The sequence below is a fragment of the Syngnathus typhle genome, linkage group LG14 (assembly GCF_033458585.1).
Source record: "Syngnathus typhle isolate RoL2023-S1 ecotype Sweden linkage group LG14, RoL_Styp_1.0, whole genome shotgun sequence".
Classification (NCBI taxonomy): domain Eukaryota; kingdom Metazoa; phylum Chordata; class Actinopteri; order Syngnathiformes; family Syngnathidae; genus Syngnathus; species Syngnathus typhle.
In genome coordinates this window covers 9,503,248-9,521,444 of record NC_083751.1, presented here as the reverse complement: position 1 = coordinate 9,521,444, position 18,197 = coordinate 9,503,248, and the positions used below count along the sequence as shown (strand labels likewise).

The 18,197-nt window shown below is 42.6% G+C and overlaps 2 protein-coding genes across 2 annotated transcripts in view; both read left to right on the top strand.

Moving 5' to 3' along the window:
- LOC133166884 (AP-1 complex subunit sigma-2-like) overlaps window positions 1-16,547 on the top strand; it is a 68,720-nt gene extending 52,173 nt beyond the window's left edge. The window contains exons 9-10 of the transcript XR_009717871.1: window positions 4,735-4,905; window positions 16,194-16,547. The gene's annotated coding sequence lies outside the window, so the exon portion shown is untranslated. The remainder of the gene's footprint in view (window positions 1-4,734; window positions 4,906-16,193) is intronic.
- Window positions 10,569-12,434, top strand: sox14 (SRY-box transcription factor 14). The gene has a single exon (XM_061297247.1). The coding sequence runs from the start codon at window positions 11,148-11,150 to the stop codon at window positions 11,910-11,912; it is 765 nt and encodes a 254-aa protein (XP_061153231.1). The 5' UTR covers window positions 10,569-11,147; the 3' UTR covers window positions 11,913-12,434.
- Window positions 16,548-18,197: the final 1,650 nt, after the last annotated feature.

The window sequence follows — 18,197 nt, the reverse complement described above, 5'->3', positions numbered from 1 at the left end:
CTGCAAAAACACGCCAGCTTGTTATGGTAATGAGCAACATACCCCCCCCCCCTCACACACCACTTCCCATACCCCGCCCTCACATGTGGGTTCAACCTTTTTTATGGGATAGTTAAAATGCTGATAATGATATTTCTGCTCTTTTTAAACACATTTTATTCAAACTTCTGTCTGTAGAAGATGTAAAAAAAAAAATACAAATAGACACACATACACACACATACAAAGCAAACTATTATGTCAACCAGACGGGTGGCATATTTAAGATCTTATTTCCATCATAACACACACACACACACACATAAAAAAAATAGGCGGCCCGCGAGCTGACAAGCATAACCGGCGTGGCGCTAAAATGGAAATCAGCCGCTATCTGATGCCAACAACAGTCGGGCGGCGAAGGGAAAGTGACGGGAGAAATCCCCAGGAAATAATCTGTACTGGATGGACAAACACACGCACACACTCACACACACACACACACGCAGGCACGCACGCACACACGGAGCATAATTAAAATGACCTATTCGGATGACATAAAGCGCGTGGTTTCTGCTCTTGCTTTTCTGTTATTTTTCTCCCTCTTTCATACTCACATTCCTTATTTGTGTAATTCAAATTATTTTCTCATTCTTACAGATTTTTTTGTGATTTTTATTGTTATTTTATTGTATGTTTTCTTTGATGGTAAGGAAAGTAAAAGTGAAATCCCCACCAAATGTGTGCTGGAATCAAAATGATTTTGTGGGACAGGAGCTTGTTTAAACACCACTGAGTTGGTAAATCATCAGTGTGATGTAAATGTAGACAAATGGCCTCAAGTGCACGATAGGCATCGTCCATTTCAACAAACCCGCCGCTCCAGCGCGCTGCTACCTTTCATACATAAAATATGCGCTGTCACTGATATTGCGCCTTATCAGCGTCCGGGCCAAATTTGTGGGGGCCCTCGCGCCCGTGCGATAAAGGCCCAGAGCTGGAGATGCTCGCCCACGATAACGTCCGTCCGTCTGTCTGTCAGCCCAGGGGGAGAAAATGGGTGGTTGTTGTTAGTATTGGCGGGTGGGTGGCTGTTTAGATTCAAACCGCGCCAGTTGGATGTGTTCCCGGCGGAGCGTGAAGTCAACAGGCAAGCGGCGACAAATCCGGGTCTGAAGGAGACGGACCACCTTTACCCCCCCCCCCGTGCCCGTCCATCCACCACTTCATCATATGACCTCGGTGACGCCGGTGATGAATGAACACGCCGGAAGCCAAGCCAAGGCCGCGGCAGGAGTCTTGCGCGTATGTAGTCTCCCCCACGTGTGTTGCTGGGTCACGATTTACAAATTCACTGGCAGTGAACCACTGCCGCAGAATATTGTGACTCACCATTCACGCCCCCTTGAAATATTGAAAATCTAAAATTGAGAGACTAGTGGTAATGAATCAATATGATTTTGGTTCAGAGCAACTAATAATTTTGATGTTCAATGTGCTTCAGATGATGCGGAGTCCAGGCATTAACACGCATGTACAAGCAGTTGCCGATACCTGGGCCCTCCGCGTTCAAGCGGGGCAGGATATTTAAACGGGATTATCTGTGGAAATAAGTTAGGTGAGATGCGAGATGCCGCCGCGCCAGCAAAATTCCATTTATCAGCTCACTGGCTTTCATGAATACTTAAGAACCGATCGAGTGTTTGCGGGACTAATTACACTGGTGGCACGTAAATAAATGCAAAAACGAAACGCATGTTGCCCTCCGTCCGCCATTGTTGCGCTTATAGCAATAGTTGAATCAAAATCTTTTGAGGACTAAAATTGAGGTGGCGGAGTGCGAAAACATAACACATGAAAGTATGCCGCACTGATGAGACCTTGCGATGACATTCATAAATTTTGCACTTTTACTCCGACGGGTATAAAAAAAAAAACCACATTGAAGATGACTAAGATGAGATATGAGAGTAATGCAAACAACTGCCTTAAAAATCAATGGCTACCTAAGCCCCAGTGAATAATTATGTCTGTGATTAGTATTGATCACTGTGGCAACTGTCCATTTTTATTAGTGCGCACGCGTGTGCATGCGTGTGCTTGTGAATTCATCCTGAAAACGACATTCCGTAGCTTCTGTGCACATCTTATCAAAAAATACCCACTGCTCATTTTCTTTGTTGAAACTTGTCTTGTTTTCTGTTTTCCTGAATGGACTTGAGCATGTGAGAAGAATGGTGAAAAGAAAAACAGGTGCAAAAGCATTTGGGGGGCAGGCCTTGTATCTTATTTGGATGTCGGACACAGGAAAGGACGTAGGATGGATCTAAATAGGGTGTATGAAGGGCGTAGCAAGGATGTTGGGAGGATGCAGAAAGCATGTACAGTGGGTCGAGAAAGTCTACACACCCCAATACGAGAAACCATTTTAGATGTCAAATGGGAGTCTGCACACTCCTGCAATCATTTAACAGGCCAGTGATTCACCTCAAAGTTCTGATGTTCAAGTAGGCTTTTCTGGACATTGGTTTTCTATCTAGCAGAAGCCTGGTTGTTTTGGACTCCTAACGCTAAATTGTTTTTCCAAACGTTTAGAATATTCAGCAGTGTTGTGTTTATGCCAACACACTGTGCTTTTAGCAGGGGGGTGTAGACTTTTCCTATCCACTGTAAGGAGCCAGAAAGGGTGGAAGAAAAACAGAGGAGGGATGGAGAAAGACTAAGAAGGAATGAGGTAGAAACGATGGAGCCTTAAGCGTCAAATTTACTATCTGGCTAACACACAAAACACATGAGTCATTATTATTATTTTGATTATTTGCACGAGTGCTTTACTTGATGTTTTTGTTTCTCCTAAAGAGTGCCTGTAAGAAACAATGAAGGCACTTGGAACCGCTCATTAAAGCTTACTGCAGCTTTTGTTTTTACGGGGAGTCTCCCATTAAAGGCCACTTGTGCTTCTTCTCATTGACTGTGAAGTGTCTTTTTGTTTTTGGCGCGGATTAAATCGAGATAGCGAGCACGCGCGCACCACACAAACACACGAATGACGCAGCCGAGTGTGAATGAGGAGGCAAATGTGTGCGCTATTGTCGGGAGATGTGCTGGCGGGTTGTCGTAGGGCCCCCAGGACGCTGATAGAAAGCGGCGGTGGCTGGGCGGCGGGAGGTGATTTATGGGTAGCGGGCGTACTGATAAGGCGCCTCCCTTCATTTAACGCCTTATCGGCAGTGTTAAAGAGAGGCCGCAATTTGCAGCCTCCTTCAGAGGCCACATGTGACTAATCTGTGCCAGGCGCGACGACAATCTGTCTCGGGGAGCGCGATACATCATTCACTCGTCCCACCCTTTCGCACCGCGACCACACAGGAGAACAAACACTCATGCTGTTTGTTTTTAAAATGAGTAACAGTCACAACATGTTTGGCTAGACTACAAAAGCAGCACATCTTTCCTAGACTGTACTCTAGAATCTATTTCCGGCCAAATGCTAAAATTATGCAACTAACCTGAGGCATCGTCTTTATGCTAAGCTAATGAGGCTAGCACTATGCTCCTGTCGTCTATCCTTCTTACGATGACTTAGCCATCAAAACGACAAAAAAAAACTTTGGCCCGCTTCAAGCAAGACTATGTTCTTTTAGTGTCTGTAAATCAACTAAAATGCCACAATTATGCTACTAACATGAGGCCAATTAAGTCCTTTTTTAAGCTAATGAGGCTAACGTCATGCTTCTTCTGTACTGTAGCCTTCCTACAGTGACAGACAAATATTCTAGAGATTAGTAGTTGCTGTCATATGATCTACCATTTTTTCTCCGCTAATATGAAATAAAGATATTAGTGTTAGCATTGTCTGTTGAATCCGTCAAGTCAACTTTGGTCTGCTCCAAGTTACAATATGTGCTTATCACTCAAACCACATTATTGCATTACCTGGTTTTTATGCTAACCTAGCAAGCCTAGCAACATTCTCCTCTGGAAAGAAAACCCTCAGTGGATGCTCATCATTCTGCATGTGATTGACAGGTGATGGAAGCCAAGGCAGTTGGCACTTTCAAATTCCCAGTGGGTTACGTTCCAAACCAAAGGCCGCCGGGTGCGTTCAAAGGCCGCGCCCCGCGCTGTTGTTGCATTGCGTTGCAGCAAGCAGATTAAAAAGGACGCCTTTATCTGCCGCTTGTAAATGAGCGAGTGGCCAGTGTAGTGGCTGGCGGACTCGGCCGGGCTAGGCGAGGCTGCTGGAACAAGAGGCTTAAGATGCTATCGCCGCCCTGCAGGCTCTGGCCAGATTAGAAAAGACACGCTGTTGACAAACAAGCCAGGGGGAGCTTATTAAACAATAATTAGATGCTAAGCTAACGCGCTATCGCCAACGCAAAGCTGAAGTGATGTCAGCGTCCCTTTTATCAAGGTCATAAGTCACCGCTCGCTTTGGTTAACTGGCTGCGGCCAACGGGGGATGCTCAAAAGATTTTTTGGTGGGTTGTACTTGTTCTTTGGTTATTGCAATAAATGTAAATATTTTGGCGGTGCAGCGATACTGCTTGCATGTGCACATACAAGCAATATCACTACACCGCCAAAATATTTACGAGTTGGAACAGGAGCAAAGTCACAAGGCGATCACAAGTCTGCATTTCCGTCTTGAGAGTTTGTTTCATAAGCTTCAACCACAATTTAAAACCCAACTAAAGCGGTTCCATTTTTCAAACGTTCAATATGTTAACGCCAATGAAGTCCCATTTTTGACAGGACAATGCTGAGGTTTGAGGCCTGTCCTGATGATGGTCTGTGGATTTGTTTGCCACGACGGAAGATGCCGAGGATTACCGGGATCACGGCTGTAAACACTTGTCCTGGTCTTCACCGAGTCAAAGTCCACAAAAAGACGCGGGAGGTTTGCTCGCAAAAGGTCGTTGCCAGGTAGGAGACTCAAACTCAGTTGCTTTTTCAAACCTTTATAACAAAAAATAAATGTTGAGGTTCTAATTTTCTACAATTGATAAAAAATACCCCTGAGAAGACACAGAAAAAGTCAGGCTAATAAATTATTGTGTGCTTCCACATACTCCTTGCAATGTGCTTACGTACTCGTCATTACTTTTCGGTAAATGGAAAATTGCTTCGTAAAGTACGTAGATGCAAAAAAGTCACGAGGCTCTGGTTCATATCTCGAAAAGTTCGTAAGTATAGGTGTGAGGTACCACTGTATAAACATTTAGCTGACTTGCTATTACCTACTAGCTAGCTACATAGTAACTAGCTTGTTGTCAGCTAACATTGTTTTCTAATACCCTGAGATATTAGTAACTTTTCCCATTCCTTTTGAATTGTTTTCACCGTTTTATGAGCAGCCATTTTATGCGCTTTTGCTCTAATTCTTTCTTTTGCACTCATTTGTCATGTGTGTCTGGAAAAGTTGGATATATTGTCAGCCCTGTGTCACCTTTGGCCGCCTCAAAGCCGCGCGAAACAAACCAGAGAGCAAGCAATTTTATTGTTCACTGCTATCTTTAATTGCGATGAAAGGGGATTATGTAGATTTGCGCTAAGCCTCCCTGACAGGACACATTTGGACGTGAAAGAGGGCCGCTGCGCTGGAGGAGTGTGTGTCGCTGGCGGGGCTTAGCGCCGGGCTATGTCTTCCCAATAAGAAAAAAAAAAAAGGGTAATCCCGGAGTCGAGGGATCCCTCATTTAGCCTCTCAGCCGCAGATGATGGCTCCAATTATAGCCTTTTGCTCTCCTGCAAGACAAAGAGCAACGCTGTGTGACTAAATGTCATAAAGATACCGCAGTGTCATTATTGTGCACACGCTCGTTGAAAAGTATTCAAAGACCAATATGCTTACATTACAAGTCATGTTTACTACAGTCAAATATTTTTGAGAAAAAGTCAGGATTTCAAGAAAATATAGCTAATTTGTCAAGAAAAATCTCATATGAAGGTAGAATTATGCCATTTGCGTTTCCAAACAATAGCGCCCCCTCTGTTCACTGTCTGGCATTGCAGAGGAATGTGCATTACCAAAACAGCAATCAAACGTATTCATCAGCACCTATCAATTATCTACTCTGCTCTTCTTCTTATTTATTTCACTAGCAATATTTTCATTACATTTTGGTTTTCAGGCAAAGTAGAATGTTGACAAGATGGGTAACGGCCTCTATTGATTAGGCGCTTCTGATCAAATGTCAAAAGACCTCCAATTTGACCTGAGCAAGATGTCAGAGTTAAAAAAAAAAAGCTGCACGTCTTTCCTGTAAGTGGCGCAAGACAAAAGTGTCTTTGTCAACGCCAGCTCGCACCTTCTTCTGACGCGTTCAGTTGAACGCACCGCATTTCACGGCCAATTTCACCTCCGTCCTCCTTGAAAGAACCCTTCATCAATTCTTCACAAGCGGCCATGTCTGCTTTTCTTGCCAGCGTGAAATCTTTTTTCTCAAAAAATATTTTGTTATTCTGTTTATTTTTGCGCAATAAGTCATGCATACATATATTCTCTTTTTGAAACAATTCAATTTTTAACAAACTGGGGAAAAAAAGACTATAGACAACATAAAACTTGGTTATTTTTCTCCAAAATTCCATTTTGCCAACTTTTTTTTCTCTACATTTTGTTCATAGTCAACTCATCAACTCGATTTGTCACGACCAATGGCGGCGCATTAGCCTGACTGTGTCACAGAAGTGGAAAAGGAGGGGCGGTAGCGACGCTGACGATGAAGATGGTTGCGGCGGCAGGCCCACCATGAAATGAGTGGAAAGAAAACAATTCCTACAGGCCGAGCAAGTGTGACGCCTCTTTAATTGCCTTGGGTCAGCCGCCGCGCCGCTTAGAAGCAACCCGGGTGCCTTGGCGGAGGCCCTGCCAGGTTTTTGTGTCGAGCCCAACGAAAGCTATCACTTAAAAAAAAAAAAAGAAGTGCGAAAGAAAGAGCGGGATCCATCCCCTCCTCTGAATGGACTCTCTTCTCTTCTTTTCTTCTTTCTATCCACTATCTCTCACTCTGTGTGTGTGAGAAAATTCTCATGAATGATTTATACGTGTCTTGTTATCAGCGGCCATTTCTATAGACCCCCACCCCCCCACCCCGACGCATTCACCGAGACATTTGTGGCGTAATTGTTCATTTTAGCGCCCATAATGGCTTCAGATGGCGGGGCCGATTAGACATTTATTACACAATTAAATGAAACATACTCGAGAATCACAAAAGGGCCCCCCTGCCGTAATTATTTCAGGCCATTAATAAAAGGAGGGCATTAAATTATATTGGACACAAAAGGCAAGCCAAATAGATTTTCCATTAGAGCAATAGAAGCAGAGAGAGAGAGGGGTAATAGATCCTGCCTCAATTCACTCACAAATTAATTGTTGCCCGGCCTATTTCCACTCACACGCACGCACACGCCCGCTGGAATGAGAGGACCCCGGTGTGTGTGTGTGCGCGTGTGCATGTGTGTGTATGTTATTATATATTGAGAAAAATCCCATTGTTTGACATGCGACAATGGAGACTTTTCATCTCAGTCCACCCCTCCACTTTTCTGACTGGGGCTTCATTTCCTCTTTTCAACTTGCGCGACTAAACAGCGATGAAGGATGCGCATGCGTCATGATACGCCCGCTGAGACGGACGGACGGTTGCTGGCAGTCGGGCAAAGTCTGGAGGACATGTTCATCTAAAAGAGCTGGAAATAGTGAAAGTGATCGGAAAATTGCTGCTTCGAACCAGTTTAGTCGACTTTGTGACTGTGTCGTTCCAGGCATGAATTCTTGAGACTTTTTTGTGGGTCGACTTAAGATGGACATCCGACCAAATGTCTGCGGGGTTGCACTGCAACTTCAGAAGACATAAATATGGTCCAAATTAACCAACAATGGATTTCTGAAACTTGCGTTAATGAGCCTAAAAAACATTTCTTCTACTCAATAGACGACCTTTCCTCCTTTTTGTTCACACAATAAGTCACCTTGCGTCGGTATCTAGAGCCGAGGTCAAATTTGACAGACTAATAAATCAGAACCATTCAATGTGACAAAAGGCCACAAAAGATCATTTTGAATGAAACAACGGTTCCAACTTTCATTCTTGACCGGCAAAATGGAAACAAAAGTTTGAATATTTGTCTCAAATTTCCTCAACGATTAATGACAGCGAAAGAAAAATCCGGCGTCGTGATACCTGTTGTAAGGGGGAGGGGTTCCACTGGAATTGGAAGAGCGATAGCATTAGCGTGCTAGCACGACATGGCGGCTTCTTCTTTCCTTGTTTATCTCCAATGAATTTCATTCTATTAATGAAGGTCAGCGATGAGTCACATCACCTTGGCTTTTGTGATGGCTTATCGGACCCGATCTCCACCGGGCCCCTTTAATCCTAATTGTATAGTAGAATGTGGGCCGTGTGGACCTACGCGCTCTTTGATGTTCTTCTCTTATCACCTTTGCCTCGCCTCATCCCTCGCTTCCCCGACAACCCCTGACATTTTATATATATATATATATATATATATATATACACAGTGCCTTGCGAAAGTATTCTGCCCCCTTGAACCTTTCAATATATACACAGAGCTAATTGAGAAGTTTTGCAAAATATTGTCGATTTAATCGGAATTGTATAGCATGTAGTAAAATGCAGTCAGTGTCACCTGCAATTTTGCTTTAGCGGGTGTGGACACTTTTGCAACCACTTCATCCGAGTGTGTGCGTGTACAGCATCTGACTTTTACACACGCACACAATAAAGGCTTTTACACCAACAACTGATATTATTGGAGTGAGGGAGACCAACATTGAAAGCTGCTGATAGATTTGTTATTGTTGGCTGTTGCTGGAGGGGGGCGGGGCTTGAAGTTGAAGGTCTCATGAAGCTGAAGCTCTTCGGTACCGCGGACAGCTCCGCTGAGAGAGGAGGGAGGGGCGCTCACGTTTAATTAACCATCTGTTTGCATCACTCTCCATAGAAAGAGCGAAATTAAGTCTATCATTATGATTTTAAACATTCGCGTTTTTTAGATATTTCTTCCTCCTATCATTTGGTCTTAAAATCGCACAGTATAATAAATATGAAGAAAATCATAGATAGAAATCATGTAAAACTTTCATATTTTTCTAATACAATTCCGTACTATTGTTATTTTTTATTTGTTTATTTTGTTATGATTAGCAATGTACAAATCAAGTGTTTTTAAAAGTACCCTATAAGAGGAACACATTTTTTGAGTCGTGATAATACGTTTTGTTGTTGTTTTAAGCCAACATGCAATACAGCCAATTGACATTTGATCAAGCAACCCTAACCCCCCCCCCATTTCCTTTTTTTCATCTTCTTCTTGCGCTCTTCCCCTGATTTTTTTTTTTTTACATGATCCCCCCCTCAGCAAGTAAACGATGCAAATCTTGCTGCTTCTTGACGCACAACGACGCATGCGCACAGAGCGTGAGAGAGAAAGAGAGCGCGAGCTATCCCAACACATGAAAAATATGCATCCATCCGTCCATATCCTGGATACCCAAAAATTATTAAGATGGCAATTATTATTATTGACGCACGCGCACGCACACACCCTTCCCAAAGCATGCAGGCAAGTTATTTTTTTTGGGCTTGCTCACTAATTGTTGCAGTGGCCTATAGACTGTAGACTATAATTGGCTTCAACAGGTTGGCTTCAAAGACTTTTAACGACACGTAATAAGGCACATGTACTCATTAAAACAAATAAGGGTTGACATCTCACGATACACAATGAAAGGCTATTAGTCTAAATGGTGAGTTGGACCAGATGTATTGATTTCTTTGTCGTGTAGCAAATACGTTTTGATGTTCAGAATGAAACTTGTTTTGATAGATTTTTTGTAGCTATTCCATTTCTGGTTGAATCAATCAGAATGTATTTTTTTAGTTTAATTCTTTTGGGAGCATTTTTTTGGTATAATTAGACCTATTTAAGTTTTAGTGTGGACTTTTTTGCTGGCTATTTTATTATTAAACAATATTGTTGTAAGATTAAAATGCAAATGTGTTTTAGTCGAGATTTTGGTGTATCATAAAATGTTTTTGCAGTTTTGGGGAAAATACAAATTTTCTACATAATTATGTACCTGGTTATTTTTTGTCAGGGTTTTTATTTTACAGTCCGTTAAAGTTTTTGGAAGGATTGGTTTCGTTTTTATAGACGTAAAAAAATGACAAGAATCCTACCATTTTTATAGCATTATTGACATTTTTGGTAGAATTGTAACATCTTTACCATTGAATTTTTTTCCGTTTTTCGAATTGAATTATTGAAAATTGGGGGAATCATTTATTTTTTTATTTAGGGGGGGGGGGGCAAAATAAATTACTCTTAATACTGTTGCGTCTAAAACAACCCAATTTGGCTTAAAAATAGTTTAGCACAAAAAAAAAAACATTTTTTGTACAAAACATCCCTCCGATTTTTTTTTTCTTTTCCTGGTTCAGTACAATTTCTAGCCCAGCCTTTAAGGGTGTAATTGAAGTACACGATCAAGGTGCGCCTTATTGGCGACCGCAGGTAAAGGTTGTCCCCCCGCCCTCCTCCGCCGGTGCTCAGCGAAGCTCAGCGAAGCGCACCTCCGGGCGCGATGGTTGGTGACGTCACGTTTGCGTGCAGGAACGCCAAGCAAAGCCCTGCCTTTGAAGTGGGCCGCTTTTGGCTGCATCCTCGCCGCCTTCCGCGCTCATTTGCAAGGCGCGCCAGGTGGTGCAGCTCGACGGAAGAAGGCACCAAGCGCACCGACGAACGAGCGAGCGTGCGTGCGAGCAAACGAACGAACGAACGAACGAACAGCGCGACAAAAAAGAAGAAAAGAGAGAGAGGAGACTTTCTTGCGTTCACCTTTCTTGTGGATTCTGATTTTTTTCTTCGCACGTGCATGCTCGCAGTCGTGGACCTTTTGCGTGCGCTCTCTTTGGATTTGGACCGCTGCTTTTTCTCCTTTTTTTTGTGCACTTTTTTCTCCTTTTGTTTGCCATCCGAGCGAAACGCGCGGCATGCCTGCAGCTATCTCGCATCTTCCCAGCAGCAGGTGAACTCCAGATAGCAACTTTTTTTTCCGTCACCCACCCCCTTCCCCCCTTGCTTCTTCCTTCGGCTCCCGCCGGCCGCCGTGCACGCACTCGCGACAGGCTGCCATGTCCAAGCCGGCCGACCACATCAAGAGACCCATGAACGCCTTCATGGTCTGGTCCCGGGGCCAGCGGCGGAAGATGGCTCAGGAGAACCCCAAGATGCACAACTCGGAGATCAGCAAGCGTCTGGGCGCCGAGTGGAAACTGCTGTCCGAGGCCGAGAAGCGGCCGTACATCGATGAGGCCAAGCGGCTGCGCGCGCAACACATGAAGGAGCACCCGGACTACAAGTACCGGCCGCGGCGCAAGCCCAAGAACCTGCTCAAGAAGGACCGCTACGTGTTCCCGCTGCCTTACCTGGGCGACTCGGAGCAGCTGAAGGGCTTGCCGCTGCCGTCGGACGCACTGCTGAGCCACAGCGAGAAGTCGGCGGCTGCGGCGGCAGCGCGCGCCTTCCTGCCGCCCACCTCCGCCTCGCCCTACTCGTCCTTCCTTGCGGACGCGGCGGCGGCGGGCTTCGGCCAGAAGATGGCCGACATGCCGCACGCTGCCCTGGCCGCCGCCGCGGCCGCCGGCGTGCCCTACTCGTCGCTGGGCTACCAGGGCGCGGGCGCCTTCGGGGCGCTGGGCGGCTGCGGGCCCACGCAGCACCCGCACCCGCACACGCACACCCACCCGTCGCCCACGAATCCGGGCTACGTGGTGCCGTGTAACTGCAGCGCCTGGTCGGCGTCCAGCTTGCAGCCGCCCGTGGCCTACATCCTCTTTCCAGGTATGAGCAAGACTGGGATTGACCCCTACTCGTCCGCGCACGCCGCTGCCATGTAATCACGCGCATGTTGAGATTCAAACAAAACAAACAAAAGCAAAGCAAGACTGACTCTTTTTGAACATGCATGTACAGAAGACGACGCGCAGGAAAGCGGAATGGACTTTTTTTCCCCTCCCCGCTCAAGTTTCCTGCAGCCGCGTTCGAGGATTGTAAGAAATGTAAATGTTTATACGGCAGCCTGCGAGAAGAAAAAGAAGAAAACAAAAAGGAGGCCTTTAACTTTATTTATTGTGTACATTTCAATGCTGGTTTGTGTAGATTACTATCAATCAACTCTTATGATTATTACCCTCCCCTCAATTGGCACATACGGGTTATCGATTAAAGGTATACGGTTTAATTTCATATATTTGATTCCCCTGTATTTTCTAATTTAATTTGAATGTGTATTTTTTATCGAAGAAAAAAATAATAAAAAGATAAAATGTCATGTATCTATCGAAGGTTGACACCTCTTTGTTAACGCCGGCAAAGAGAAGAAGAGTCCAATAAAAAAAAAGACAATCTGTCTCATTTCATGCTTTTTGCAAGCAATTCTTGAACCTGATAATTTTTTCAAGGAAGAGCGCCCAAATCACTTCTAAGATTTTTTTTCGAAAAAAAAATCTGAACTTTTCTAAAGAACCGTGACGGCGTTAAAGATAAGGGGAGGCCTCCCGGGATTGAAGCCGCCTGTCGGACCCGTTTGGCGGCTTCGAGCCTCGCAGTAGCGCCAGTCCTGCCTGGAGCATCTTGGAGGTGGATTAAAAAAATAAAAATAAATGCAAACATCAAAACAGCATCTTGCAGTCACTTGACTGCAAGTTCAACAACTCGGGAAAAACAAACAAAAAAACAGCGGCACCCTCATGAAGCGAACACGTGTTTCAACATGCGCGCTGACTCATTAAGACAAAAGACTTGGCCAACACTCACGCAGGAATTCACTTAATGTGTGTGCACGTGTTTGTGTGTCAAGCGGGAGGGTTGGAGCGAGAGCGAGCGCGCACGCACGAGCACGCGCCTTTTTTAATTAAGAATTTCATTTTCCACGTGCAAATTGTTGATCTGGCGGAACATATGCTGCGCACAAGTGGAGGTGCAATCTTTGGCTGCAGGGGAGGGGGGGGGGGGGGGTCGTACGCATAGCTTGTAAATGAGGATACTTGAAGTTGGACACCTCCAAAAATGTGTGTGTGTTGGTAGTTTGAAGCTGGCTTTTTAATTTGAGACATTTAATAGCACAGTTGTTGCCTTATTTTGTGGCGTTCTTGATGTTTGTTCCAATATGACGATGACTTTTGTCTGCGTGCAGGATTTTGTGGCATCATTTTTATGAAGTAGGATTATTGCAAGTTCGGATCATGACTTGCAATCTGCATTTGTTGCCTTAATTTTGATTTTGTGGCCTGATTTATAGTTTGTCCGCAGCACAAGACGTCAAGGCTTGTTGGCATGCTCAGTTTGGAGTCATTTTGTCACGTTTTTTTTTTTTTTTTATGGAGCTTTAATTAATATCCCACAATTGTTTACTTTTCTGACTCGTGTCTTTTTTGTAAATTCTTTATAATGTCAATGCAGGTGTCGGGATTTTTCTTTAAAGACAAATGTTTTAATGCACTGGATTTTTAAAAATTATTTTGCGTCGATAGGGTTTTTAGGATTTCTGATAAGTTTTCTTTGTACTTATGAAGTCTTTGTGTCACTTTTTTTTTAAAAAAATCATAATTATTCTCATCATTCTTAGGATTTTATGACACCCGCTTGTTAATCATTACATTCATGAAAATTTTGTTTCTATTTATTACATTGTTTATTTTATCATGGCACCAATTTTTAATGACTATCAGTATGATATTTGAAATTATTTTTAAAGAATGATTTGTATTTTCATGACCCTTCAAATAAAAACAGCTTTACATGTAACATTTTTACTTTGCTTTCTTTTCTAGTTTTTTTAATTGTTGCTCCATTTGCACCTTTTTGGCAATTGTATTTTTTTCCCTTAGTGTTTTTTTAATTCCAGGGCATCCCATCATTAGTCCTCCATCATCAGGCTTATTTCTTTTAAATTTAATATTATTTGTTTTACTTTTTAGGACACTTACATGCTTTTTACTTTATTTATTAGTAGCCTACTCTTGAGTTTGTTTTAAATGTACTTCCATCCATCCCTTTTCTTCTATTTTTTAATAACATATTCTCGAGGCTGCAAAAAAAGTAGCTTTCAACACATTTATGATAGAGTGCAAAAATGTAAATATAAATAATGGTGTGTTTGAATGCATTTTCAGTTTTTTTTAATCCCTCGGTGGACTCCCCGCGTGGATTCGCGTGAATCCAGCCGCGCCAGTGCTCTTATCTCCTTGGCAGCTCGGCATCATCCTCATCTCAGCTTCTGAGGGGGAATTGTTCTTCATTTGATTTCATTCACTGCCGTGCGCCTTTCCAGGTCATTTATACGCTTCATTTGCTGATAAAAGTCCAGAGGGGGTGGGAGGGGGGTACTGGGGTGGGCTACTCCCCCCCCCCCCCTACGAAACACTTAGAAATCAAAGACAATTACCGCTTTTATTTTTGTGTGTGTGTGTTTAATTAAATTGGCCGCACTTAGTGGCGTCGATTTCAGATTGTGTGTAAGGAAAACGAGATGTGATCAAGCGAGAATGTGATGGCGGAATGGTCGTGTGGGCGCAAACGGGCGAGGATAAAACTGATCTCATTTCAGCATATTAAATATTGTCTCCCAAAAAGGATGAAAAGCACCCTCAACGGTATCTGAAATTGAATCTGGGATAGCATTTGGACGAGGAAGGCGAGAGAGAGAGGGAAAAAACACACACTGTGTGTTGTGTTGTTTGAAGCAGGATGCTCTTTTTTTTTAAAGGCAAAGAAATGATAAAAAATGTAAAAAGTATATTCATCTAAAAGGAAGAAAGCTTAAGAGAGAGGAAATCACGTGGCAACGCTTATTTAAAGGGCTTAAAAAATGTGATTTGCATCCACACTTTTATTTCCAGACAGGTTGCCTTTTTTCTGTTGTTCGTATATTTATAATTTTATTCGATTTGTCCTCATGCACAGCATTTCAGATTCTTTCCGGTCAGTCAGATCAAAGACATCCTCTACTCAAATGCAAACTTGAATCCAAAAAGTCAATTTTTGTCATCAGGACGATATTCTGAAGTAAGTTTTCTTTGATGTACGAGATTTGCATTTTGCACGATCAATCGGATCAAACAGTTTATGACACATTAATAGGATTAAAGTTGTCCTTTACTCAAATACAAATCTGCATCCGATTAGTTGATTTTTGTCATTGGGAAGACATTTTTGAACACCTTTTTTATGTCTGATATTTCTATGATAGCGTCAATCTGATCAAAACATTTTATGACACGCTGTCAATAAGATCAAAGTCACCTTGCACTCAAAAGCAAAGTTGTATCCATATTGTTGTTTTCGTCATCAGGAAGATATTTGGAAAGATCTTTTCTTTGATGTTTCTTTTATATCATCAATTACAAAATACGTTTTGTGCAAGCAATAAGATCAAAGTCATCTTGCATCATTGAATTTGTCGTCAGGCAGATGATTTTGTTTAACGCGTTTTCCTTGACGTCTTTTGTTACTTAATATTTATTTGTTAGATGTTTTTTTTCACAGTAATGCAAACTTCATCAAGTAGATTTCTGTCATCAGGAAAAACATCTTAGCGTGTGTGTGTTTTGTTTTTACATTTTTAGTACATGATTCTTGACGATTCTAAGTATGTTATCTTGGATGTAATAACATCAAAGACACACACACACTAAAACTTGCCTCCATTGCGTTTATTTTTGTCTTCAGGTCATAAAAAACATCCCCTCAAAAATCATTCACAGGTTCCAGATTTGATAGATTTTTTTTGAATGGTTGAACGTAATTGAATACATAACTGAACAGCTTTTATTTGAAGTAGGCCAAAGTGAGCAGGAAAATCAATATTTCATTGATACTGATGATATTGATATTGCACGGTTTAAATCTCAACGAGAAACAAAACAGGTCGAGACATTGAGCAAAATGTCAATGCAATTTATTTGGGGAATTCTCACAAAAGCTGTCGTAGGAGTTAAAAGTTCACATTTGCTGTACATGGTCGCCAGAGCAGTTGCTCTTTGGCTCTGCTCGGCCGTCCCCCTCATCGTAAACGCCTTGTATTGTGCGCAAAGTGTTGTGCAACCTTTCTTGTGTTGCCACAGCTTCTTACCAGTTTCACACCAACACCACAATGCGCGTCTTGGCTCTTTCTGCAGGCCGAAACTGAGTGACCGACTCCCAGAGCAACGTGCCGATGCGCTTACGCGTGATGTACTTTCCCGGACGGAAGAAAATGTCGTTCTCATCTACCGCGTATCATTTTAGCAAGCCTGGATAGTTTTGTTGTTGTTGTTTTCTTCTTTTTGCTTTGACTTGAAATGTAGGAGAGTTACAGTTCATATGGATTCAAAGCAATCACATAGCCACCGCTAGCTTAATGCTAGCACATAATGAAAAACGCCAAGGACCGGCTAACGAATATAACTCTTGAAGCAATGGCTGCTTGTGTAGACAGGTGGACCCCTATAATCAATGCTCATTTTAATATGTTAAAATAAATTTGAAACAAAGTTTGTTTTATATTTTAAAAAATTAAAAGGCAGAAAAGTCCCTGCACTGTGAACTTACTGCCATATATTTCTATTCATTTTACTTTACTTTTATTTTATTTTTAAATTTTATTTTTTGTTATATGTTTATATTTTTATCTTCTGCCAAGATTGCCTAATTCGTTTATTAACGAATTGCAGACCAACCCCCCCAGTGGTGATTTTTTCTGCCCGTTTTCTTTTTCTATATTTATTTTACTGGTTCTTTTATCACAAACAAGATATTTAGGTTGCATTACCTGACATGTTAGTTTTTTTCAATATTTTCCAACTATTCTGTCATAAATTGAGATGACAGATTTCTTTTTCCAGCTGTATTGTATTATTTGCTATCATGATTATTATTGAAAAGTTCATTAAGTACTATTGGTGACTGCATCCACAAACTCAAGTACGGGTCATCACTCCTCAAACAATGCGTTCGTTTGTTCTCTCATCTCCAAATGTGTAATCGTTTCAAAGCATACTGATGTAATATTTTTCATACGGGCCGACATGCCACCTGCGTGCGTATGTGTGACTCCTTTTGTGCGTCTTTAGCGGAACTCACCCTTGTAAACTTTTAACCCGAGAACCTTTTGATCATAATTCTTCTGAGAATAATAATGAATCACTGAAGCTGTGAAAATATTTTGACCTCTGGATGCCCTCACGCTATTGTAAATAAAAAAGATGCAAACAATGAAAAGAGGTTCGGTAGGAATAATAATTACAATCATTATCGTAGTAAAAATGGGCCAGAACGTGGTCATTGATGTATTGTTAAAGAAGTGTGAGCAAAGAAATTAGAATAAACTTGGTTGTCGTGGCTTTCGGGATTTTTTGTTGTTGTTGTTTGCTTTTCACTCTAAAATAAATGGGGCAGAGAGTCAAAACTTTGATGGTAACCCTAGAATAGTTCTTAGAATTGTTTATAGTCACGACAATCATGTCATTAAAATGTGAATGTTTTTGCATGAATGGCTTAGCCCTAACCCCTCCCAAACACACACACACACACACGACCGATTGGTTGGCTGTTTGATCGATTGGTTGGTTGGGGGGCCGTCCAAGCTAACCATGTTAGCTTCCCGGACCGAACAAGATTAACTGGAGGTGGGTACGTTGCAGAGATGCACACCGGGTTCTGGAGGTGAAAGGTAAAGTCACTTATCAGGAAGTTGTGGAGGAGGAAGGGGGGGGGACGGTCCCCCCCATACACACACCTCGGGGTCCTCAATCAGAAGCTCTCAGTGGATTAGACTAATCAGCAAGGAGCAGCTGGGGGCGATGTGGCGACCGCTTTATCTGGCAACCCAACACGGTGCTCCTTCTTGAACGCAGCCTACAGAAACGTTCGCAAACGTGATCTTCCCAGCTTTGATCTTTTTTCATCATTGTCTTTTTTTATTTATGATTATTATTGAGGCATTTGCATCTATTTTTGTTTTTCTGTGCAGAACATTATTAGAATCGACTACAAGCAGTTACAATCGATTTATGCCATTGAAAGTCGTACAGGTACGATGAGACACGAAAAGTAATTCCAGCAATGGACTTTGGTGAGATGAGGTCGGTCAGCTCTAAGTGCTGGACTGTCATGCCCCACCTTGGTCCTATCGATGGTAGACT